This window comes from Thalassophryne amazonica, chromosome 4 (genome assembly GCF_902500255.1).
Source record: "Thalassophryne amazonica chromosome 4, fThaAma1.1, whole genome shotgun sequence".
Classification (NCBI taxonomy): Eukaryota; Metazoa; Chordata; class Actinopteri; order Batrachoidiformes; family Batrachoididae; genus Thalassophryne; species Thalassophryne amazonica.
Window position 1 is genome coordinate 76365677 of NC_047106.1, and position 26157 is coordinate 76391833.

The window sequence follows — 26157 nt, forward strand, 5'->3', positions numbered from 1 at the left end:
ATGGGGCGAGGATCACCACTTTGTGAACAACTGCGTGAAAAAAAAACAGTTCCAACAGTTTAAGAACAATGTTTCTCAATGTTCAATTGCAAAGAATTTAAGGATTCCATCATCTACAGTGCATAATATAATGAGAAGATTCAAAGAATCTGGAGAACCTTCTACACATATAAGCAACAAGGCAGAAAACCAACATTGAATGCCCATGACCTTTGATCCCTCAGGCGGCACTGCATTAAAAACCGATATCATTGTGTAAAAGATCTTACTGCGTGGCCTCAGGAACACTTCAGAAACCCACTGTCAGTTAACATAGTTCATCGCTACATCTACGAAAGCCATACATTAATAACATCCAAAAATGCCGCCGCCTTCTCTGGGCCCGAGCGCAATGGACAGATGCAAACTGGAAAAGTGTGCTGTGGCCTGATGAGTCCACATTTCAAATTGCTTTTGGCAATCATGGATGTCGTGTCCTCTGGACAAAAGGGAAAAAGACCATCCCGTTTGTTACCAGATCAAAGTTCAAAAGCCAGTATCTGTGATGGTATGAGGTTGTGTTAGTGCCCATGGCATGGGCAGCTTACACATCTGTAATGGCACCATCAATGCTGAAAGGTACATCAAGGTTTTGGAGCAACACATGCTGCCATCCAAGCAACATCTTTTTCAGGGACATCCCTGCTTATTTCAGCAAGACAATGCCAAGCCACATTCTGCACGTGTTACACTGTAACAGTGTGGCTTCGTAGTAACAGAGTGCAGGGACTAGACTGGCCTGCCTGCAGTCCAGACCTGTCGCCCATTGAAAATGTGTGGCACATTATGAAGTGCAAAATACGACAACGGAGACCCTGGAGTGTTGAACAACTGAAGTAGTACATCAAGCAAGAATGGGAAAGAATTCCGCCTACAAAGCTTCAACAATTAGTGTCCTCAGTTCCCAAATGCTTATTGAGTGTTGTTAGAAGGAAAGGTGATGTAACACAGTGGTAAACATACCACTGTCCCAGCTTTTTTGAAACATGTTGCAGTCATCCATTTCAACATGAGCAAATATTTGCACAAAAACAGTAAAGTTGATCAGTTTGAACATTAAATATCTTGTCTTTGTGGTGTATTCAATTGAATATAGGTTGAAGAGGATTTACAAATCATTCTATTTTGTTTTTATTTACATTTTACACAACGTCCCAACTTCATTGGAATTGAGGTTGTAGATTCCCTCGTGTGCTATGCAGAGCTTTCTGTGTTCTGATGGTTCTCGTTTTCCCTGGTTACTGAACTGCACCTGGATTTCTGGATTCTGAGTTGTTGCCTGCCCCTCTGGACTCTGGTGCCTGGTTTGACTGCCTCCCTGGTTTTGATCCCCTGCCTGTTAAATGGACTAACCCCCTGCTCAATCCCCTACTGGTTTCTTTGCCGTGTGTCACATGCTGTAAGCGGTCGACTGAACTTCTGCAGTTCTTGATTAAAGAATGTTTTTAATGCTCACCTGTGTCCTTCCCTACAAAGGGGTCCTGGGTTGTGCTTAGGTCATTACAGAAACATGTATTTATTTAAAGCAACAGTGGATAGAATTTATTGTTACCTAGAGATTGTGATTGCATTCTCATGATTTTGTTGTGCTTCATGTTTTCACTTCTTTGATGATGGACATTCATACTCCGCAGCCTTCCCTTATGATAAGAAATATGCATAATCCTCAAAATTCTCAAAAATAAGCATTATCAAATTTGTTAGCCTACACGAGCGGCCAGTACACCTGTTATAGAGGAGCAACAACTGATTCCTCTTTTTTTTTTCTTCAGTACTCTAATTGCTCAGCAAAGTGCAAAATGAAAAGTAATTATGTCCCTTTTAGGATACTGCATCAACATGGGGCTGCAACATGGATGCCTTCATGAGGGAGCCCACTCCCATGTAGATATGAAGGGTTCATTCTAAGCTTATGATACCACATTGTTGCATTGTTACAGCAATGAAGAGATGTTTGTGAAGGCTATTTTACACTTCTGCGGATAATCACCCCTATATCCTACATATTGTGGCTTTTAAGAATGTTGGAGCATTTCGACCAACAATGCAGGTGTAACTCAAAAATTGAACTTTCTTTACATGATGAAACGATGGTTTCTTGAAGTTCAATCATGTGTGTTTATGTGATGTGTCTTACCCCAACTGGGAAAGCATCTCTTGTGAAAATGGGCCAGGTCTTCCAGTTTGTATCATGCTTGTATCGTTGGTGTACATGCTCACCGAGCCCATAAATATTATGTGAGGGAAGCTTAGCAGACAGCTGCAGGTACTGGTCTGCAAACACCAGTGGAGCCATGGTAGTATCAAACCTAAAATCAGATACAGAAGAAGAGAATCGTCAACAAAGAACAGGGGCCTCATGTGCAAAGCGTGCACACTCACAAAATTGTGGAGTATATCTGTCTTCACACTAACATTCAGATGTATCAAAAGTAAAATGATTGTGGAAATGTGTGGTGCGTCACGCAAAAATCCTGGCTGGTGCAAACACATTTCCACAGTTATTGTTCTTCTGCTGACACATAGAGGTGATGCTGGGACACTGTTAATAGTGTGAAAACAAGAAGTTATCAGAGTGATGTGCACATCAGCAGCACACTGATGAGCAATTAACACACCCACGTGCCTTGGCTTTTCTAAAGCTGAGGAAAATCCACACCATACACATCAGTCACATATATATTCAGAATTATGGTTGACATCCTACAGACATGGTTGTGAGCAGTGATGCCGGTAACGCGTTACTCTAATCTGACCACTTTTTTTAGTAACGAGTAATCTAACGCGTTAATCTTTCCAAATCAGTAATCAGATTAAAGTTACTTCTCCATGTCACTGTGCGTTACTATTATTTTTCATTGTGGGTCGACAGCAGCATTAAACTTGGTCTGTGGGCAGGAGGTCGGGGTTCGACTGAACGTCCCACTTTCAGTGAGCTGTGAGCTTTTAATCCGCGGTTTTTTGCAGCTGCTCGACTCGTCCTCACCTCTTAAAGCGCGGTGATCAGCACACCTGCACTGAGCTTTACAAAGACATTTTTATACTTTTTTTCCTCCTTTATTTAGAATTCTGAGCTGAGCCGCTCCGTATCTGGTCGTTAAAAACAGCTGATCCTCCGCGATGCGTCAACAACTAACACTATTTTCCACTCAAATGCACCTAAACTCTCTTTCTGAGGACCACATGATGTGAAAACGCAATAAAACTTTCTTACCTGTAAATCTGGTCATGTTTTCTGCATAAATAAATGTTATCCATTCTTTGTGCTCAAACGCCAAAGCAGGGGCGAATCTAGATGGAATGGGGGCGTGGGGCAGGGATGTGCCCCCTCCCCCACAACACCCCTAGATTAAAGGTGCAATTTTGAAGCCGTTTTTTACTACAACTAATATTGCTTAAAATAATAATAATTTCGACAAGTAAAATGTTTAGAGAGAATTTAAATGTTAGAATAGAATTAGAATTATTTAATAGTTACCTTTATAAACAATGTAGGCTCGAAATTGCAAGTTTTACTGTTACAGTGCTGTCAACAGTTAAATATGAGGTCAAGAAAGACGTCTTTATTTTACTTTTTATAAAACAAGTATTTATTTTCATTGAAGTCAAGAAAGGGTGACTATAAAGTGAGTTTTGGCAAAACAGGTATCATTGTCATGTTGAGGTGGTAGAGGGTTGTTGTCGGCAGCTGGGAAAAGTAACTAAAAAAGTAACTAGTAATCTAACTTAGTTACTTTTACAATTGAGTAATCAGTAAAGTAACTAAGTTACTTTTACAATTGAGTAATCAGTAAAGTAACTAAGTTACTTTTTCAAAGTAACTGTGGCAACACTGGTTGTGAGCCTTGACACTAACCAGTGACCTCATTGTTGACTGGATGTCTTTGGAATGAGGCCTCTTTGGAGGACTTTAAGGCAACACTGGAGTAACTTTATGTCAAATGAACAATTATTTAGGAAGAGTTAGTCTAGGACTATTATTTGTATTGTGATGGAACATCAACTATAACTATTCACGATTCAGCACATAGGTGCCTGAGTGTTGAAGAACCCGTTAGCCGAGGAAGGCCAAGGGGATGTCCATGTTTTATCTGGGTTTGGCAGTTAAATGGTTATTTTCGAGTAGTGGTGATGCACTGGTTGTCTGCCTGGAAGGCTGCCATTTACGAACCAAGACAGGGCTGTAGCACGGTAGATGTAGAGACGTGTGGCACGAGTGCATGATTCTTGTCATTACATTGCCTGATAATCCTTGCTATCTATGAATCAAAGGTATGCCTGACTGTGTTCTAAAATCAGTCACCTATTATTGTTGTTTGTGAGAACATCCAGAGCTGACTCTTGTATATCATTATGACTGTGCACTCCACTCTCTGTATCTGTTCATCAATGAACCATGAATTCTGTAAAACTGATTACAAGAAATGATGACCCTATATGCCTTGATTAAAAGAAAAAAAGTCAGAGTTATTAAAGCTTGATATCAAGTTAAGTTATCTGATTGTAAAAAAAAAATCCTATCAGACACAATAAAAACAGAAACAGATTACTGTGCTGGTCATGATAAAATGAAGGATGAGTCAGTGACTTCGGAAGCAAAGTTTGATCGCATGCCATGTATGATTTATTAAAGATTAAGCATTTTCCTTATTTTGCCTTTCAGCTTCTGGATGGGCTCTGCTCCCCCATACTCCCCACCATTTTAAGCATTTTCCTTTTTTTGCTTTTCAGCTGACCCCCCTAATTACAGCCTTCTTAACCCCCTGCCACTTTAAGGATTTTTTAACTGTAGATGTAAATTAATATTCAAACTTTTCAGCTAGTTGACAGTAGGACTGTACAATATGGCCAAATTATCGCATCTCAACACTGTCATATAAATTGTCATGTAAATGTCACTTATGTACATGCTGTCCATATTCTTGAGCCACTTAAGTGGGTAGGGAGAGTTCCCATGTGATATAAAAGCTTTTCAACCCACCATCCCTGGTTCTCAAGACCAGGCACCTAAGTGGCTAAGCTCTCTCTCTCTCTTTTTTTTTTTTTTTTTTTTTAAGATCTTTAGGCGTACCTTAGTAAACACTAGTAGAGTTTCACCTTAGATTTGGAATGTATAATAGAAGATATAGCTTACTGAATTTTCATATCAATATGATATACAATATGATTATGATTTGACACAAAGTGCAGCAACAGTGAAAATTAAACATTCTTAAACAAAAAGGCAATAATACCACACTCATTTTGCACTCATCATAAGGTGCAAAATGAGTGTGGTGCCCTCCAAAAGCATTGGAACATTTGGAATTTCACACATTTTAATTTGTTTATGCCATTATAAATACAAGAAATACAAAAAATGAAGAATAAAAATTTCTAAAATTATCTCCCTCAAACTCAAACTGAAAGCAAATCTTTAAAACTTGATAAATCCTATAAATAATAATCAATTTTATTGCCAGTTTTCTTTAGACAATTCAGGGGATGGAAACATGAACATTTACAAATCAGTGAATATGTCTTTATGACTTTATAAACTTTATAAATATGACTTTATTTACATCAGTTATGAAGAGATACAAAAGTTTCTTTCACCAAAACATCAAATCTAGACTTTCATCTCAAATGTACTTTCTGTCAAATGTACTTTCTATAGCTGAACTTTCAGGTCTTCTTTTTAAGAAAATCCTCCTCTACACCACTCCATCAGGAAGCTATATTATATATTTTTTAATTAATTTATATCAAGTTGTAGAGATTTGCTTTCAGTTTGAGTTAAGGAAGATAATTTTAGAAAAAAATGTATTTGAAATGGAATAAACAAATTAAAATGTGTGAAATACCAAGTGTTGCAATATTTCTGAGGGCAACTGAGAAACACTGAGAAGCAGCATCTTACATCTCATATATAGTGCAGCAGATAAGAGAATATTTTGAATGAAATCCTGCAAATGGTGATACAAGCATCAAATTTGGCACAAATAATCCATAGACATGAACTCTTTTGAAAATACTGATTGGCCACTAGAATTTTCAATAGGCAGCCAGATAGAGGTCAATTGAAGAATTACACAGGGGTCAAAATTAAAAGATGCTCCAATCGTATAGAAAACTACACCACATTATTTGCCTGATCATAAAGATTCCAAAAAAAAAAAAGGTATAGTTTGGACAATCTGTGACTGAATGTTATGGAGTTATGAGGTAAAAGCAGCAAGAATGGTGACAAAGGTCAGTTTCAGTTTGTACAGGGGTCAAAAGTTAAGGTTGCTCCATTAATTTTGCTCCAGCTGTATTTGTGCTGAATTTAATGCCTGTATCACCATTTGAAGGATTGTTTCAGTTATCTGCTGCACTAATAAGCCAACAGAGCATGAACCAGCTGCAACCTGTATTAATGGAGAAATGCTGCTTTTAACAACCTGAACCTCATTTCTGACATAAAATACGGTCATTTACTCATCAATATAAGTTTGGTGTGATTAGAAGTCCAAAGTTCAAACGATGTGTTCAGTTCAAATCTGAAGTAAACATTTTTCTTCTTCTACTAAGGTGGATTACACATTTTGTGGTACACAGCACAAACTACTGGACAGGAGGAACCTAGCAGTCAATGTGACTCACTAATTTGAAAATGCAGGTCTTTCAACCAGACTTGTGGTGCCGTGACATGTCAGTCATCTGTGTCCAATCAGATTTCAGGGGAGTCCAGTCAAACCCCGGCCTCCACTCTAGCTCCACTCATACCAGGAAGTGTTCAACATCGGACATTTCCTGTTTCACTGTGACTGAGAATTTCACTGTTTGAGTGTACGAGTAAGCTTGCCACTGAGTTCCCGCGAGATTCCATTTAATCTTGTCTGTCATTCCAGGAAGTGTTTGACATTTGAACATTTCCTGTTTTACTGTGGATTAGAATTTTTGGCACTTCCTGTTTAGGACGCCCTGTACCATGAGTGAGCTTCACGCCGCTGCGCGACGCTTTGCTCATATTAATTATAATATCCATGTGCAGCAACAAACGTTTAGTGGTTCAGTGTGTTGCTCAAGGATACTTTGACACTTTTCTTCAGTATAGATTTATTTTGATTTTTACTCACCATATTACAATTTCAACGAGTCAGCTGTCTACAACAACCAAAGTGACTGCCTCTTCAAGGATCATGGAAGATTTCAGAAGTTGACAGAATTCCTTGTAGAGCAGCTAGTTCATGATGTTGTATGTCTCCAATGCTCATAGTTGTAGGGGAACCACTTTTGGTGACATATAGCACCACTTGTGCTGCAATATGGCACCTAAAGATGGTACCTAACACCAAACCAGTTCCCTTTTGGACCAATTTTGGTGCTATAAAATACTAAAGGTGATTCCCTCAATGATTATGAGGTAAAGAACTGCCTTTAGTGCTATATATCACCATTTTTTATGTGTGTTGTTTTCATCAGGGCTCCTGACTGGTTTCACTGCTTACATGGAGTGAGTGTTGGCTTAGGTCAAGGCACTGGTGTGGTATTGTCAGTGATGAAAGGTTCGCTGACCCTAACTTTCTTTACAATGCTGTGATCTTTGCTGAATCAGTGAATGAATAGTGGAGTATCTGGATTTGTGGTTGTACTGGATGAATGCTAAGATCCAGGACCCGTATGCACCAAGCAGCCTAAGGCTAAAAATAGCTCCTAGTGACATTAGTCTAAGAAAAATCTTAGAATTTCTCGAATTCTTAGATATTTCTTAGAATTTTCACTTGGTAAGATGAAAGTTGTCTGTAAAGCACCTTAGGCTTTAAGAGAGCTCCTAAGGTGTCAAACTGGTAAGAGTAGTGAGGAGGACTTTTAAGAAGCCTAAGAGTGTCTTAAGCAGACAAGCTGGTGGAAAAGACAGAGAGGAAGCAGAGATATTCTCCGTATGGAGGATGGCAGTGAGTCAGTAACACGCTACCAGCATGATCTACGTAATTATTTTATGTTAATTTACTGTCTTAATGTATTTGTAAATGGTTTAGGTTCTTGTTATCACATACATACATTAATATTATCATTATTTTTATTATTATTATCAGTATTGTTGATATTTTATTGTATTATTACTTCTATTTTGTCATTTGATTTCTAAATGGACCACAATGGGAATAAGCGTTTTCACTTCCTTGTGTCATGCATGCATTTTTGACATATTTACAATTATGTACTTACATTGAACTTAAAAATAAACTTATGCACCCACACACAATTTTAATATGTAGATAATCGGCATGTGAAAAAGATATGTTCAAACATCTTAAAGCTGTGTAACAAATCATTTTGTGGAGAGCTGCAAGAAATAATGAAAGACAAGCGAGAGCTTTTTGTATTTTTGGAGCTCTGCCACTAGTAGGCGCTCTTATTTTTCAGATAAAACAACACAGGGACGGCATCAAACACGATACACTTTTCACTTATGGTGACAGCATGGTGACACTTATATCATCTGTCACTCCTGTAACCCTCACTTTTTCAATAGAATGTAGTGGATATGACTATGCTCTACCAAATGGTTGAGTTGACCATTAAAGGGTTAAGGCTGGAGCATCACTGGGCCTCAGATTTTCTGTTAACCATTTTGTATGCAGCAAAGTGTTTGAAGGTTTTTGTAAACAAGCATCACTATTAAACACACACACACACACACACACACGCACACATACAATACTTACAGAACTTTTTTGTTCTCCTTCCGGCGCACAATAAGGCCAAATGGCTTGTGTGCAACCTCTAGCGTGTTGCCAATGGGGCTGGATTGTTGCGCTTTGCTGATGCTGACATGCTCATGGGGGACTTCAAACCTTTTCTTGTGAGCATCAGTGATCTGAGGAAGAGAACACAACCATACTGGAAATTTTGTAACATCATACCTCATATGGCTGAACTGAACTGCTTTGGTTTTCATTTGTTCTGGAAACCATTTGAAAATACTCCTTGAAAAACCTTTGAAATGAAACCAGATACATTTTCAATAGATGTTAAAAAACAAAATAAAAAAGGGGTATGTTGTGAAAGGTACTGTGTTTGGAAGCATACCTTAATCCTGAGACGATTGTTTGACTGCATCTGTGCATGAAAAGACAACTCCTCTATGTCCGCACCAAATAAAGAAGGAGAAGTCATTCTCTTCAGACGACCATTCAACACTGCAATGCACAACCATGACAGAAAAAGTCTTTATTGCTTGCAACATTTTTTCAGGGCATCAAAATATTTAAAATGTCTGAAAATGATTTCTAAGCATGCACTGATCTTTTCTTTTTATGAAATCATCCATGAGATGTTTCATCCCAACATCATTACACAGAACTGCTAAAAGAAGGGCAAGGGGATGCTAAAAATACCTTTACTGAGAAATGAAAAATACCAAACAACAACTCAATTAGAGCATGTTTTGTTTGTTTCTTTGGTTTAGAGATAGATTTGAAAAATTAGAAAATGTGTGTGGGTGAATTTTTTCAACTATGTTTGTGAATGGTGCCATTTTTCTACCTCCGCCAACAAAGTTGGAGGACGTTATTTTTTTGCCCCTGTATGTCTGATTGTCTGGTTCTCTGCCCACAATTTTTCACATATCATTATGGTTATTTATTTATTTATTTTTTACTGAAGATTCATATCCTGATAGGCAAGAACTAATTCAATTGTCAAGGTCATAGGTCAAAGGTCAACATCAGGAAAATCTTGAAAAAATGGAAAAATCCCTGATTTTAACAAAAATTCACAACTCTGTCAAAAAAGATTAAATTTATTTCATATTTGAGATTGTTATGCAGGATGGTTGCCTTTATCGACTGACAAGGTTTGATCCAGATCTGATACAGACAGTGTTGCCACAGTTACTTTGAAAAAGTAATCCAATTACTGATTACTCCTTGAAAAAGTAACTTAGTTACTTTACTGATTACTCAATTGTAAAAGTAACTAAGTTAGATTACTAGTTACTTTTTTAGTTACTTTCCCCAGCTGCCGACAACAACCCATGTCAACATGACAATGATACCTGTTTTGCCAAAACTCACTTTATAGTCACCCTTTCTTGACTTCAATGAAAACAAATACTTGTTTTATAAAAAGTAAAATAAAGACCTCTTTCTTGACCTCATATTTAACTATTGACAGCACTGTAACAATAAAACTTGCAATTTCAAACCTACATTGTTTATAAATGTAACTATTAAATTCTAACATTTTTCTAACATTTAAATTCTCTAAACATTTTACTTGTCGAAATTATTATTATTTTAAGCAGTATTAGTAGTTGTAGTACAAAACGGCTTCAAAACTGGACCTTTAATCTAGGGGTGTTGTGAGGGGGGGGCACATCCTTGCCCCACGCCCCCATTCCATCTGGATTCGCCCCTGCTTTGGCGTTTGAGTACAAAGAATGGATAACATTTATTTATGCAGAGAACAGGACCAGATTTACAGGTAAGAAAGTTTTATTGCGTTTTCACATCATGTAGTCCTCAGAAAGAGAGTTTAGGTGCATTTGAGTGGAAAATAGTGTTAGTTGTTGACGCGTCGCGGAGGATCAGCTGTTTTTAACGTGCAGATACGGAGCGGCTCAGCTCAGAATTCTAAATAAAGGAGGAAAAAACGTATAAAAATGTCTTTGTAAAGCTCAGTGCAGGTGTGCTGATCACCGCGCTTTAAGAGGTGAGGACGAGTCGAGCAGCTGCAAAAAAACGCGGATGAAAAGCTCACAGCTCAGTTAAAGTGGGCAGTTCAGTCGAACCCCGACCTCCTGCCCACGGACCAAGTTTAATGCTGTTATCGACCCACAATGAAAAATAATAGTAACGCACAGTGACATGGAGAAGTAACTTTAATCTGATTACTGATTTGGAAAGATTAACACGTTAGATTACTCGTTACTAAAAAAAGTGGTCAGATTAGAGTAACGCGTTACTAAGTAACACGTTACCGGCATCACTGGATACAGATGACAGATTTTGTTGCCATTTAAATTTAACATTGAAAATTTAATGTATATTTAATTTATATTTTAATCAGGGAGGGAGGCCAGAAATTGAAAATCCAACATTTTCTTTCTGACAAAAATAAGTTTAAAGGAAAATCTAAAATACCCTCAGATGTTGCAGGTAAACTCAATCAGTCAATCAATCATAAACAATATTTTATTTACTTGGCACCTGCAGGAGGGCATGTGCGCGCATACATGAGCTTTCGAAAAGACTGGAAATTACTTTTGACTGCATGTGATGCGCATGCATGCTGATGTCCGCGAGTTGTCTTGTAAATAGCTCCAGAGGTGTTATTAGGTTACAACAGCAGTGTTTTCAGCTTTACAATTCTTTATTTCTCACTAGCTTTTACATAATATATGAGAAACATGTTAGATTTATACAGAAACGCAGCGGTTTCGGAGCTGATTCTACCATGTTGGATTAGCAGCCAGAGAGAGACCAGCCATGGATGTCACAGTGCCTCTCAATTCTGATGGGCTATGACCGTGTCCTTCCCAGAATCTTGACACCCCCCCCCCCCGCCGAAAAAAAACAACAACCAAAAAAACATCAAAAAAATAAAAACGGATTTGCATGATTCATGCTGTTGGTTGTAGGAAACTGAATGTGACCTTTTCACCTCTTTGAACTTGTTCAACGTCTATTTCCCAATTTGAAGGCCCTGGCATTGCCCTGAGCTATGTAAGGATGCTCTTCCTGGACTTCAACTCAGCCTTCAACCACATCATCTCAGAGATCCTGGTCCAGAGATTGACACATCTGGGCATCTCCACCCCCATCTGCCAGTGGATCAAGGACTTCCTCATGAACCGCCCACAGTCCGTGACACTTGGCCCCCACCTTTCCTCCACCATCACACTCAGCACCGGCTCCCCTCAAGGCTGTGTATTGCCCCCCCCCCCCCCCCCCCCCCCCGTTCACCCTTTACACTCACGACTGCTCTCTGACCCATCTCTCAAACACCATCATAAAGTTTGCGGATGATACCACCGTGATTGGGCTCATCTCAGGGGGGGATGAGTCTGATTACAGAGACGAAGTCAACCAACTGACAGCGTGGTGTTGGCTAACAACCTGCTGCTGAACATCATGAAAACAAAAGAAATAAACCTGGACTTCAGGAAGGGCAGGGCTGACCCAGCCCCTCTCTACATCCATGGGGACTGAGTGAAAGGGTCAGCTCCATCAGGTTCCTGGGAGTGCAGCTCTCTGACAGCCTCTCCTGCACTGCCAACATCACAGTGGTGGTGAAGAAAGCCCAGCAGCGACTCCACTTCCTGACGGTGCTCAGGAGGAACAATCTGGAGGAGAAGTTGCTGGTGTTGTTCTACAGAGCCACCATCGAGAACATCCTGATGTACTGTATTACATCGTGGTACGGGGGGTGCTCAGCAGCAGACAGGAGAGCGCTGCAGAGGGTGATCAAAATGGCCCAGGGGATCACTGGCTGCTCTCTGCCCAGCCTGGAGGACATTGCCAGCTCTCACTACCTCAGCAGAGCTGCCAGCATCATCAAAGACATATTCCACCCCAACAACCACCTGTGTGACCTACTACCCTCCGGCCAATCAAAACTAGGACAAATACACTCAGGGACAGCTTTCTCCCCAGAGCGATCACTGCACTGAATAACAAACCACATTAATCTGCACTTTTCAAAGTTCTTGTGCAATATCTGTACCTATGATCAATATTTTCCCATGCAGTATCATTCCACAGTTGTACATAATTCTCGTTTTATATTTTACTTTTGTCCACATTTTATTTTAGTTGTACATATATTTAAAAATGTATTTTGTTAAATTACTTTATCTTTTATTTGGCTAACAATTACTCGCACCTCGGAAAAGCACATTTTGGAGTTGCACTCAAATCTCGTTGCAATGTAAATTACAATGACAATAAAAGTGATTCTGATTCTGATTCTGATTCTAAGAGGACTGAGACAGACAGACAAATACTTTATTAATCCCAAGGGAAATTGTGCATTATCTGTGCTCCAAGGATAAATAGAATTAAAAGATACAATAAAATGGAAGGAACAAAGCCCACCACAGAAATAAATAAATAATAACTAAAAACTAGCTGCCAAAAACACATTCTCCCTCCTGCCCCTCCCAGCAGAGGCCTCATTAAGCAGCCTAATGGCATGCGGAACAAATGAGTTCCTCAGTCTCTCTGTAGAACATCTCAATGACCAAAATCTCGAGCTTACTGAACTTCTCTGGATGGAGAAGACAGAGTTCAGCGGGTGACTCTCATTAGACAGGATGGCATGGGTGTTTGTGAGTGTTCTCTGCTCCACCACTGTCTCCACAGAGTCCAAGCCCAGACCCACTACAGAACCGGCCCTCTTAATGAGTCAATGAATGTCCTTCTTAAAAGTACTGCCCCCCCAACACACGGCGGCATAAAAAAGCAACACTGGACACAATAGCCAGATAAAACAGGTGCACTAACTTAGGGCAGACTCTGAACGAGGCCAGCCTTCTGAGAAAATACATTCTGCTCTGGCCCTTCTTATAAACAGCGTCCATGTTGGCTGCCCAACAGGACTGGACTTATGCTGAGCACAGACTTTGGACAAGTTCAAAGATGGCTAACCTTCACCAAGGTCTATTTCCCAAGAATGTTCCCTGTCAGTTAGAAGGCCCTGGAAGTAATAGGACTGGACTTATGCTGAGCATAGACAGACAGACGGACAGACAGACAGACAAGCAGGCAGATGGATGGATGGAGGCAAAGTCCTCGCAATGCAGACAGACATATTTTGGGCTCAGGTAAAAATAGAACCTGAATTGAGGTTACATTTTTGTTCAGAAAGTTCTTGATTTTGGAGGGTTCAGTTAATAATTCAACAGAGGCCAGCTCATTAATCAAACCAGGGACATTGCCGACACCGTACTGTAACCACACCACAGCTAATCCTTGAAGCAAACAGTGCACCAAGGCCTTTACACCAAATGTATAAAATGCCTGAAGCCAATATATCTTGGAAAGCTTTGCACTGGACTGTGTAAAACTTCTCCCTGACTCCTGTTAGGGCTGACTAGCATATGATGGAGGAATTGCATGCCAGTCGTGAAAAATCAGAGCTACTTCTAAAGCCTCGTACACCTGTTGGTACACCTATTTGTGCACACCTGTGGCCAAAAGACAGAGGGTGCCCTGTGAGAGCCCATTCGATCCCCCTTGCAGCAGGTTTCAGCCAAATTCCAGGTGCCACACACGACCATCCAACACTGCTCTCAGAGCACTTCGGAAATTTGGGACCATTTGTGGTGTCAGCACGAAAATAGTGGGGAGATGACCACTTGATGACACAGTACACTTGCATGAACTGCTGATATGGATGTATAGATGGGGAGCGGCCAGCCACGTCTGAGCACTCACAGCACAGCAAGCCGCCTCCCAGCTGATCACTGATCAGAGACTAACTGACAGCTGGAAATGACAGTGACATGACAGTGCACACGATGTGCCGCATTAAAAACACAGAGACCACATCCAGGACAGGTATATTAATAAATACTACAATAACTTACATACACAATTACATAAAACATAAATGATAAAATGATCACATAACACAGAAACAGAGTGACACGTTAGTGTGTGCACTGCCAGTGGATCAAGGACTGAGATCAAAGGTCTCAGCAGCTGTTGAGATCTCTGGTTCTGCACGTCACGGCTGGGAAACACGTACTGTGTTTTGATGGACATGGCCTTACAACTGTCCACTGTGACACTTGTGTGTCTGCTTGCTGTCCTCACGTGGACATACATAAATGGTGAATGGACTGCATTTATATAGCACTTTTCCATCTGCATCAGATGCTCAATGTGCTTTACAAATGATGCCTCACATTCACCCCGATGTGAGGGTGCTGCCATACAAGGAGCTCACGACACACTGGGAGCAATAGGGGATTAAAGACCTTGCCCAAGGGCCCTTAGTGATTTTCCAGTCAGGCTGGGATTTGAACCGAGGATCTTCTGGTCTCATGCCCAACGCCTTAACCACCATCACCTCCCCCGTACATAAAAACATATATCGCTGTTGCGACGGGCTTCAGCGACTGCATGGCGCGTACATTGACAGGCTGTCCCAGGTGAAAAGGAGCGTCAGATCATGTGAATACACAGCGGGTGATCTGAATGTCATGTCTGTCTGACAGGACACACGTGTCCTGTGTGTGGCGCACCGCATGACGACAAGCCAACAGTGTGACAAATACACCACTTTCAGTCATGTATCACCAAAAATACACTGTAACAAACACCGTTTTGTCAGTTATTATGCTACTTTTTTGCAGACAAAAACTTTCTCTCTGTCTACATCCTCTAATTTCATTTTTTTAAAAGTATGGTTATCTCCTTGTTGATTTTAGGCATTTCACGCTCCTGTTATAAGACACTGATTGTAGCGCAGTGGTAAAGTTTCCATCTGTTAATCAGAGCTTTTGTAAATTTCAGGTTTGAATCCCACGAGTGGCATTTATTTTTTATTTGATGTGAGCACTTTCCACATGATGTGGTGTCTGTCCTGTGCCGTGCCACCCACAGGACACACGTGTTGGGCCGGCATGCACCTGGGGCCAACTGAACATGCCAGGCCAGCAGATGTGGACATGATAAGAGCACACTGCTTCATTCATGTCATTTGATGATTGTATGTCCATGACCATGAGTCATCAACAGAGGAACAGAAGGCTCATACTTGTATTGTCCATTCGATAAGAGGGATTCAATAAAATGGTGTGTTTTTTATGGTGTGTGGGTTTGTTATTTTTTCTTCACAGCGGAGGCGCAATGTGGTTCAACATGTTCCAGCTGCTCGCACTGTGTTCGTGCACGTGCACAAGCATGCACAAAACCATTGCCGGTGTGTTGTGCATGCCTGTCTGAATGTGCGTCCCTCACGAAAGCAGGTGGAATGTTTCGTGGTTCCCCATTTCATGTTTGGTTCGCTGATTTACTTCCGGTTTCATGTTATGTGTGAAGGGTCCCTTAAGCACAGACAAATGATTGTTTCTGATAGTGTTTCTACATATTTCCCATTTTATCAATTTGGCCATTTTTGGTTTACCCCAACAACATTTTTATTCAATACCAACACTCAGCCTGCAAGTGCTTGTTGCAGACCTGATATAAAATGTTCAGTAGTTCTTTCTTTGCAGAATACATGACTTTGTATAAGGCAGTGACCTCAAGCAAAAAACAGAAAAGGCTACATGCTGCAAAGTTCATCTTCTTTATTACACACCCTATATTATACAAAAAAAAACAAAAAACAAAATCATTAAACAAAGCACATGAGAGCAGAAAATAAAATGCTTAAGAAAGAGGATCAGAATACAGAGAAACACAAAGAGAATGTATGCAAAATGGAAAACCAAATATTTACACCAGATGGGGAGCCTCAAATGGAAAAAGACAGCAGAGAGGAATTTTTTTTTTTTTTACCAGAAGGATCTTGCCTCTCCATTGACTCCACAATATATCCATGGTTGGTTGGAAAGAAGCACCAAGGGATGCTTCTTTCATTGAGTGGGACCCAACAACATCCGCGTTTTTCACACTGTATCTGTAGAAGTGAAATGTAAATTACCAAAGCATGTTTTTCTTTTAGTATCATTAACCACATTGACGTATTAACATCATGATAATATTGTAGCTTTCCTTACCCATTGCATCACTATGACAATCTCTCAAATAACCCCCCATATAAAAGAGCACAGCAATTCTTAGAAACCTTACCATGAACATTATCACCCTCACCATCAAGAACAATTCAAACATTCTCTATTGAAAGATTGCAATTTGGGGTCTCAACATTGAAAGATTGAAATGGGAGTGGGGGGGGAGTCTTGAGTCAGACAATGACATGATTATATATGTAAATGGGTTCTTGGAATATATCGTGTTTGGTACCTTTGAGGCGCCAGCATCAGGAAAACAATCGACTCTTTCAGCCTGAGGGATATTTGGACACTGAGGAACAAATTCACTTGTATCTATAAAAAAGAAGAAAAAACAATCCAACATAAAATTCCTGGAAGGGTACTGCATGTTCAGACTGTTATCAATTAGGGCCCCTTCACACATAATGTGAATTTGGTTGATTTGCGCATAAAGTGCGCATGAAGCAGTATGCAAAACGTGTAGAATCGTAGCTGCTTCTAATGCCTCATACACCTGTTGCTGCAACTATTTGCACACACCAGGGGCTGAAAGACAGAGTGTGCGCTAAGCGAGCCCATTGAACCCTCTTGCGGCAGTTGTCAGCCAAATTCCAACTGACACTCATGAACATGTGTGGCCATTCACACTATCATCACGAAAACAGTCAGCAGACAATCACCGTCCAGGTGGATGTGAAATTTGTGCCCCATGACTGTGAAGTTGCTGAGTGCACAGGTGGCGTGCCAGAGTGTCAGCTCCCCCCACAAAACATGTCTACGTGTGGGTCACCCCCCCCTGCAGGCGAGGCATCTCTCATCTGATCACAGAGTGACATCTTGGTCTGTGCACTGAAAGGACAGGGGCGTGGCTGGTTGTCCACAGCTGTTGAGACGTCTCCGGTCCTGGTCATGTCACGTGTTTTGATGGACACGCTTGTGTGTGTACTTGTGTGGAAATACATAAAAACATATATTGCTTTTGCGATGGGAGGAGAAACAGACTGTCAGTCCATTTGGACACGCAGCAGGTGATTGATCTGGATGTCACGTCTGACAGAACACGCATGTTGGGCCATGAGGGCTGTGAGCGGTGCGCCGCAGGACCAGGACAAGCCAACAGTGTGACAAATACACCACTTAACACAGTGCTTTTTTCTTTTTTTAGAAAACACGTTTATCTGCTTGTTGATTTTTGGCATTTCACGCTCCTGTTACAAGACAGTGATTGTAGCACAGTGGTAAAGTTTCCATCTGGTAATCAGAGTGTGCGGGGGTGAATCCCGTGGCATTTTTTTTATTTTTTTAACCAGGGTTATTTAAGTGCAGGCTTCTGATATTGCTTTCCCTTTTATGTATTATTTATATCAACGCAGTGATAATCACTAATTATAAAACTGTTTTTTATTTTATTTTCCTCCACATCAGCAGTGCGATGTGGTGTACCTCATCCCGTGGAACACAGTGCAGCTGCTCGCACTGTGTGTCTGCTCGAAAGAGACTGTTGTATGCATGAACCATCGCACTGGCATCGTGCACACCTGCCCGTTGCTCTTACGAGCTCTACCGTTGTGAGTCACCCTGAGTTGTAAGTATTCACATGTGTGAAGGGGCCCTTAGCGATGAACTGATCATTACCACCAGCTGTCCTTAGATGTTCAAACCTTGTGAGGTCAGTAGTTCAATTAATGAAATGAAAACAAAATTCTATAAACAGATTTATATTTACAGTGGCTTGCAACAGTATTCAGCCCCTTGGTATTATGTTTCATGATGAAGTGGAGCAGAGTAGGATTTTCTTAAAAACTAGACCTGAAAGTTCACCTACAATTTGCCAGAAGGTCTGAGATGCAAGCCTAGATTTGATGTTTTAGTGAAAGAACACCCTCGTCTATACCACTTCATCATGAAGCTTTATAACTGGAGATACAAAACACAGAATTTGCACTGTGCACAATTTCTTCAATCACAGCCACAGAAGCCTATAACTTCTTATGGGTTATCTAGGTGTCTTGGTGGCTTTGCTCACTCTTCTCCTTTTTGCACAATCACTCAGTTTTTGAGAACTGTTTACTCTACATAGATTTACCATAGAGTGACATACTGTTTGTATTTCTTGATAATTGATGTAAATAAAGTCCAAGACATATCCAGTGACTTGGAAATGTTCATGTATCCAAACCCTGACTTGTCTAAAGAAAACTGGCAATAAAACTGATTATTTACAGGTATTATAGCAAAGGGGGCCATTACCTATGCAACCCATCATCTTGGCTTTTATATTTTTAATTAATTTATGTCAGGTTGTAGAGATTTACTTTCAGTTTGAGTTTAAGGAAGATAATTTTAGAAATTTTTATATTGAGAAACCTTGTTTACTTTTTGTATTTGAAATGCCATAAACAAATTAAAATTTGTGAAATACCAAGGGACTGAATACTTTTGCAAGTCACTGTATATTTTATGAGAACATGTCACAATGAATACCTAATTTACCTGGAAGAATCAGTGCACGTACACATACAATTGTGCTCAAAGGTTTACATACCCTGGAGGAGGGTGACGACGACACACACAAACAATGAGTGAGTAACAGGAGAGACATGACAGACAAGAGGAGACACACCCACAAGGAGACTAGGGAACAATGACAGATGAACAACCCAAAATAAACAAGAACACAAAAACATGGCCAAACGGGCCAGTGGGCAGAACCATCACACATTAGAGCAAGACTACAGTTATGTTCAAAAGTTTACATACCCTGGCATGATTTGTATTTTTTTTTTGGGGGGGTGGCCATTTTTCAAAGAATATGAATAACACAAAAACTTTTTTTATTCACTCATGGTTAGTGCTTAGTTGAAGCCATTTTTTTGTCAAACAAATGTCTTTACTCTATTTACATCAGAATGACAACATAAACTACCCAAATGACCCTGATCAAGAGTTTAAATACCCTTATTCTTATTATTGTGTATTGCCCCGTTTAACATTGACACGGTGGTCAGCTAAAGAGATATGTGCTTTAATTTATTTCCACATGAGGTCAGCATGCCGTTGTCCACACCTCACGGTGTAGTTATGCGAGGTCATATCCTACAAGCCACTACAGGTGTTCCCCAGCTGTGACATGCAAGCACAGATATCTGAACAGCTGCAGGTTGCAGCGACATGCCCACCTTTGTCTGTGGAGCTTGGCAGTTCATAGAAAAAAGGCTCAATCTCTGTACCTTTATACTGTGATTGCTATTTTATGTATGCATTGTTATTCGTTTGTCTTGCATCTGTCTGATGTCTTGTGCTTGTAATTTATCACCTTGCGTGCATGGTCACATCCAGCTGACAGTCGGTGGTCAGCTCACAGGTGCTGTATGTCCACAGCAAAGCGTATGAGCAATGCGATCACACATGAATGAGTTCATGCCTTTACTCTTATTTGTTTTATTTAATCTCCACTCTTTCTGTCTGTCCTGTAAACTACAATTTACATGGTGGACATGACATTAGCCTGCCCGGTCAGCTTCACACTGTGTCACATGCTCAGACGCTGGCCGGTCCTCATGAAGGCATGCGCGCCCGCTACACATGTGCACTGCGTGTTCACCAGCTGAGTTGCAGTCCACAGTGGTCAGCTGTTTCAGCAGTGCACTGAGCTGGACAGCAAACAGATTCTGGGACCCTCACACACAGCTGACAATGTTGGATTCATGGTGTGTGGGGCGGGGGGTGGGCAACATACTCCGCAAGCCATGTGTTGAGGGGAGGTGATGATGACAACACACTCCGCAAGCCATTTGTGTGTGTGTGGGGGGGGGGTTGACACTATCACGGACATGTGTGTTGCTAGGTTATGCCACACTCGTGTTGCACTTAAACAATTTTCACAGCGACACTCGAATGTGGTCGCCTGCTCTCTACTCTCGTGCTGGGAGCATGAATAGCCACGCCTTTTCTAAGTGTCCAGAGGGAGGTGATGGATGTTCATGTGCGACACCTGGAATTTGGCTGACACCTGCTGAGAGAGGAGTCAAATGGGTACTCGCAGGGCATTCACTGTCTTCTGGCCACTGCTGTGCACGAATGGTTGTGGCAATATAGCTGTACGAGGCATTTGAGATGGCTCCGATTTGTCACAAGTGGCATCCAAGTCCTCTTTCATATGCCAGTTGTATTCAATCATGTTATGTGTGAAGGGGCCCTTAATTATGAAAAAAGACAAACAGTATGGCACTCTATAGTGCCATACTGTTTGTCTACTGTCTACTGTATACAGTCAAAACTGTCTACTCTGCATGGAGTAGACGGTTTTCAAAAACTGAGTGACTTTGCAAGGAGAAGAGTGATGAAAGCCATCAAGACACCCAGACACCCAGCCTAGATGTTATAGGCTTATGTGAATGTGACTAGAGAAATTGCACACAATGCAAAATTTCATTCTCCAGTGGTTTCAACATCAATTAATTATTCATGACAACATCAGACATTAGTGGACCTTCAGTCAACAGCCATGACATAAATTTAGATTTTAACAAATCTAGAGTCATGGAATCCCTAAAGGATACTTTTAGCCAATGATATGGCTCGGTAATTTATCAAATATAATGTCTGTAAAACATATTGCAAGAATTTGGCACCAGGAAACTGATACCTGGCTGAAACCTAAGCCCCGCCAAAGACTGGACCAAAACAAGGACTTTTTCAGGCTTTGACTGTGGTGTCACTCAGTCACTCACCCACACAATCAAATCTCACATTCCGAGTATTAAACTGACGTCTCATCAGTGTGTGTCTCACATGATGGAGTGCACATATATACGTGCATAGAACAGGTGATCCGAGTGATGAGTGTGTGTCCACTCAGCTGTGTGTGTTCACAATGGCTGAATGAGCCACGTGTGCCTGTGTGTGTAGAACAAGTGATCAAAGTAGTGTGCAAGTGTGTGGCCGAAATGTTCGCTCAAGTGTATGTGTGTTCACAAATGCTGTACAGCCACTCCATGTGTGCACGTGAGTACAGGAACTGTCGACCCAGAGAGCGCACAGCACAGCCGGGTGAAAGGGATTTGACCAGCTGTCTGCGCTCCACTGTGGTGCGCGATGTACTGGAGGTGAGTTACATGTTTATTTATGTTGTCATGTTTAGGGCAAACATAGGAGGTGTACATGTAATAATACATGCATTACCGTGGTGACATCCCGTTCAGGTGCGTTGCAGGGTGCTGCACTGAGCCTCTGACGTGTGAACAGTGCCACATACATGTTATTACATAACATTTCCTTCGCCCTCCCTGGCCGGGAAGTGGACAAACATGGCAGGCTTCGCTGTGACCAACTGATCTCAGAGCTCAATCAGCTGCGATCAGATTATTTCAGATGCTGTTTTGATGCCATCAGAATATGTAAATTGAGATCAGATGGTCGTCAGATTACACATGGACCTCCATTGGATGGGTGTCCCATCTTGATGGTGCCCGGAGAGTTTTGAACATGTGTATCACACTCTGGGCCGCCCGCCGATTTTGACCAACTTATGTCTACTTCCGCAGATGACTGTCAGAACGTTTTGGAACTGAAATCCGACACGTTTCAGATGTGTGCAAATTCATAAGTCTGACGCCACTCTGCATGATTGTGGCTATGTGTGACAGGGGTATACGTTTAATACTTTCCTGACATAATTTAATGTTAATTCATTTACTGGCTTGACATCAAGGTCAGAATGGCATTTTAACACATATTTTGCGAATGTTTTTATGAGTGTGTTCAGTCACAAATCCCCATTGAAAATACATTAACATCCAGGAACTTGGTCAATATTTTGCTGGGTTAGGAGGCGTCATGTCACTGTCCATGAAGGAACGTTGACTTTTGTGGGCAGCATTGGGAGTGCGGACTCTAATACTCATATATAACCTCTTTGGGTTACACACAGATTTTTTTTTTACACTTTTGTGGATGTGGTTACACATTTGTGGATCTGGTGACACATTTGTGGATCTGGTTACACACACACAGATCAAAATACACATTTGCAAATACTTTTACTACAATAATGGTCCCACAGTATGTTACAGAAGTAGTTCTGAAGAAATCATGTCTGCTGAGAATTGAGTAGGCTGTATATATATGTATATATATATATAAATATATATATATATATATATATATATATATATATATATATATATATATATATATATATATATATATATATATATATATATAAATATAAAATGGAATCTACATTTCATTACATTTTCACAATAATTTCTGCAATGTGACAGAATCATGGTGCAACCATTTAATGTGCATCCAAAACAAAATCTCCCAACACCTCCCCTAACACATTTTCCTTGTAATATATATATATATATATATATATATATATATATTGCATATTACTGCAGTTTATACTGTAATACTTACAATATTTCTGTAAAGGAAATTTGATATTTTATTGTAATTTTTTATAGATTTATTCGGGCAACCACAGCTGCCAGTTATTTTTCTGTAAAACAACAGCATTTTTTGATTTTTTTTCCTCTTTTTTGTAGTGTAGTGTTGTCATAATTTGGAAATGTTGTGGCCTCTCTTCGTCATTGTTGTGAAAGTGTAGGAACACGGAACCACAACAGGGGGCGCAAATGAACGGACAATGGAGGAAGTCAAATAACAACACTTTACTGTTGTGAATAAGCACAACAAACACAGCAGATTACAATAATAGTCAATGAAGTCAATTCACAAAAATGTGTCGCATGGGCAGGCTCGAAGATAAAAGATGTCTGTCCAAAGCAGAACCGGAACCACACGATTTCCTCCGCCACCGAACCCCGGGAATACTGAAGCCGCCAAGTCCCGAACTCCCAGGTGGCCACTGCCTCCGCTTGTCGGATCTGGTACTGCTCCTCGGTAGAGCGATATCTCGGCAAAGAGGTGGAGATGTCGTCTTGCTGATATACCACTGAAGATCAGATGATTGGTGACAGCTGTCGTAGGTGATAAGTGACAGCTGTCACCCCAGCTGCTCCTGTGAGGCGGCAGCGCCCTCTTGTGCCTGAAGCGCGCACTCCAGGCAGGGTGCCCTCTGGTGGTGGTGGGCCAGCAGTACCTCCTCTTCAGCGGCCCACACAACAGGACCCCCCCCCTCAACGGGCGCCTCCTGGCGCCCGACCAGGCTTGTCCGGGTGGCGGCGGTAGAAATCGGCCAGGAGGGCCGGGTCCAGGATGAAGCTCCTCTTCACCCAGGAGCGTTCTTCGGGTCCGTACCCCTCCCAGTCAACCAGATACTGGAAGCCCCGGCCCATCCTACGGACATCCAAGAGCCGGTGCACAGTCCAAGCCGGCTTGCCATCGATGATCCGGGCAGGAGGCGGTGCCGGACCCGGAGCACAGAGGGGTGAGGTGTGACGCGGCTTTATCCGGGACACATGGAAAACAGGATGGATCCGCAGTGAGGCCGGAAGCTGAAGCCTCACTGCGGCCGGATTGATGACCTTAAGGATCTTGAAGGGACCGATGTAACGATCCTGCAGTTTGGGGGAGTCCGTGCCAGGGCCTCCCGGACGGTTTTCTCTACGTCCCAGGTGAGGGTGGCCACGATAGCGGACTCCGGGATGATTGGTTCCGGTGGATCCGACGACTCCGTTTTGACTTCGTCTTCATGCACCCGGGACAAGGCATCCGATCTCTGGTTTTTGGTCCCGGGGCGATAGGTGATCCGGAAGTCAAAACGGCCGAAGAACAGTGACCAGCGGGCTTGCCTGGGGTTCAGCCGCTTGGCGGTCCTGATATACTCCAGGTTCCAGTGGTCAGTGAAAATCGTGAACGGCACGGACGTTCCCTCCAACAGATGTCTCCACTCTTCAAGAGCCTCTTTCACCGCAAGGAGTTCTCGATTGCCGACGTCATAGTTCCGTTCGGCCGGGGTCAACCTGCGGGAGAAATAGGCACACGGGTGAAGGACCTTATTGGTCTCTCCGCTCTGGGATAGCACGGCTCCTATCCCTGAGTCCGAGGCGTCCACTTCAACCACAAACTGGCGACTAGGATCGGGCTGCACCAGAATGGGTGCAGACGAGAAGCGCCGTTTCAACTCCTTGAACGCGGCATCGCACCGATCCGACCAGGTGAAGGGGACTTTTGGAGAGGTCAGGGCTGTCAGGGGGCTAACTACCTGACTGTAGCCCTTAATGAACCTCCTGTAGAAATTCGCAAAGCCGAGGAACTGTTGCAGCTTCCTACGGCTGGTGGGTTGGGGCCAGTCTCTCACCGCCACAACCTTGGCCGGATCAGGAGCGACGGAGTTGGGGGAGATGTTAAACCCCAGGAAGGACAAAGAAGTGCGGTGAAACTCACACTTCTCGCCCTTAACAAACAGCCGGTTCCCCAACAACCGCTGCAGGACCTGACGTACATGCTGGACATGGGTCTCAGGATCTGGAGAAAAGATGAGAATATCGTCCAGATATACGAAGACGAATCGGTGCAGGAAGTCCCGCAAGACATCGTTAACCAAGGCTTGGAACTTCGCGGGGGCGTTGGTAAGGCCGAACGGCATGACCAGGTACTCAAAGTGACCTAATGGGGTGTTGAATGCCGTCTTCCAATCGTCTCCCTTCCGGATCCGAACCAGGTGATACGCATTTCTAAGATCCAGCTTAGTAAAGATCTTGGCTCCATGCAGGGGGGTGAACACGGAATCTAATAATGGCAACGGGTATCGGTTGCGAACCGTAATCTCATTCAGCCCCCTGTCATCAATACATGGACGAAGTCCGCCATCTTTCTTGCCCATAAAAAAGAAACCTGCCCCCATCGGGGAGGTGGAGTTCCGGATCAGCCCGGCAGCTAATGAGTCCCGGATGTAGGTCTCCATTGATTCGCGCTCAGGTCGTGAGAGGTTGTACAGCCTGCTGGACGGGAACTCAGCGCCTGGAACCAAATCAATGGCACAATCGTACGGACGGTGCGGGGGAAGGGTGAGTGCCAGATCCTTGCTGAAGACGTCAGCAAGATCGTGGTACTCAACCGGCACTGCCGTCAGATTGGGAGGGACTTTGACCTCCTCCTTAGCCTGGGAACTGGGAGGAACCGAGGATCCTAAACACCCCCGATGGCAGGTTTCGCTCCACTGAACCACCACCCCAGACGGCCAATCGATCCGGGGATTGTGCTTTAACATCCATGGGATGCCCAAAATCACGCGGGAGGTAGAAGGAGTTACAAAAAACTCAATCTCCTCCCGGTGGTTTCCAGACACCACCAGAGTTAATGGTTGTGTCTTGTGTGTGAGTAAAGGGAGGAGGGTGCCATCTAGTGCCCGCACCTGCAACGGCGAAGGAAGCGCCACCAGAGGGAGCCCTACCTCCTTTGCCCATCTGCTGTCTAGCAGATTCCCTTCTGACCCCGTGTCCACCAGT

The 26157-nt window shown here is 42.2% G+C and overlaps 1 protein-coding gene across 1 annotated transcript in view; it reads right to left on the reverse strand.

Moving 5' to 3' along the window:
* Window positions 1–17123, reverse strand: part of si (sucrase-isomaltase (alpha-glucosidase)) — a 309027-nt gene extending 291904 nt beyond the window's left edge. Inside the window, exons 1-5 of the mRNA XM_034168783.1 lie at window positions 16986–17123; window positions 16518–16638; window positions 9097–9206; window positions 8733–8884; window positions 2177–2348 (exon numbers count right to left, since the gene is read on the reverse strand). Coding sequence (XP_034024674.1) covers window positions 2177–2348; window positions 8733–8884; window positions 9097–9206; window positions 16518–16638; window positions 16986–17123 — 693 coding nt within the window. The remainder of the gene's footprint in view (window positions 1–2176; window positions 2349–8732; window positions 8885–9096; window positions 9207–16517; window positions 16639–16985) is intronic.
* Window positions 17124–26157: the final 9034 nt, after the last annotated feature.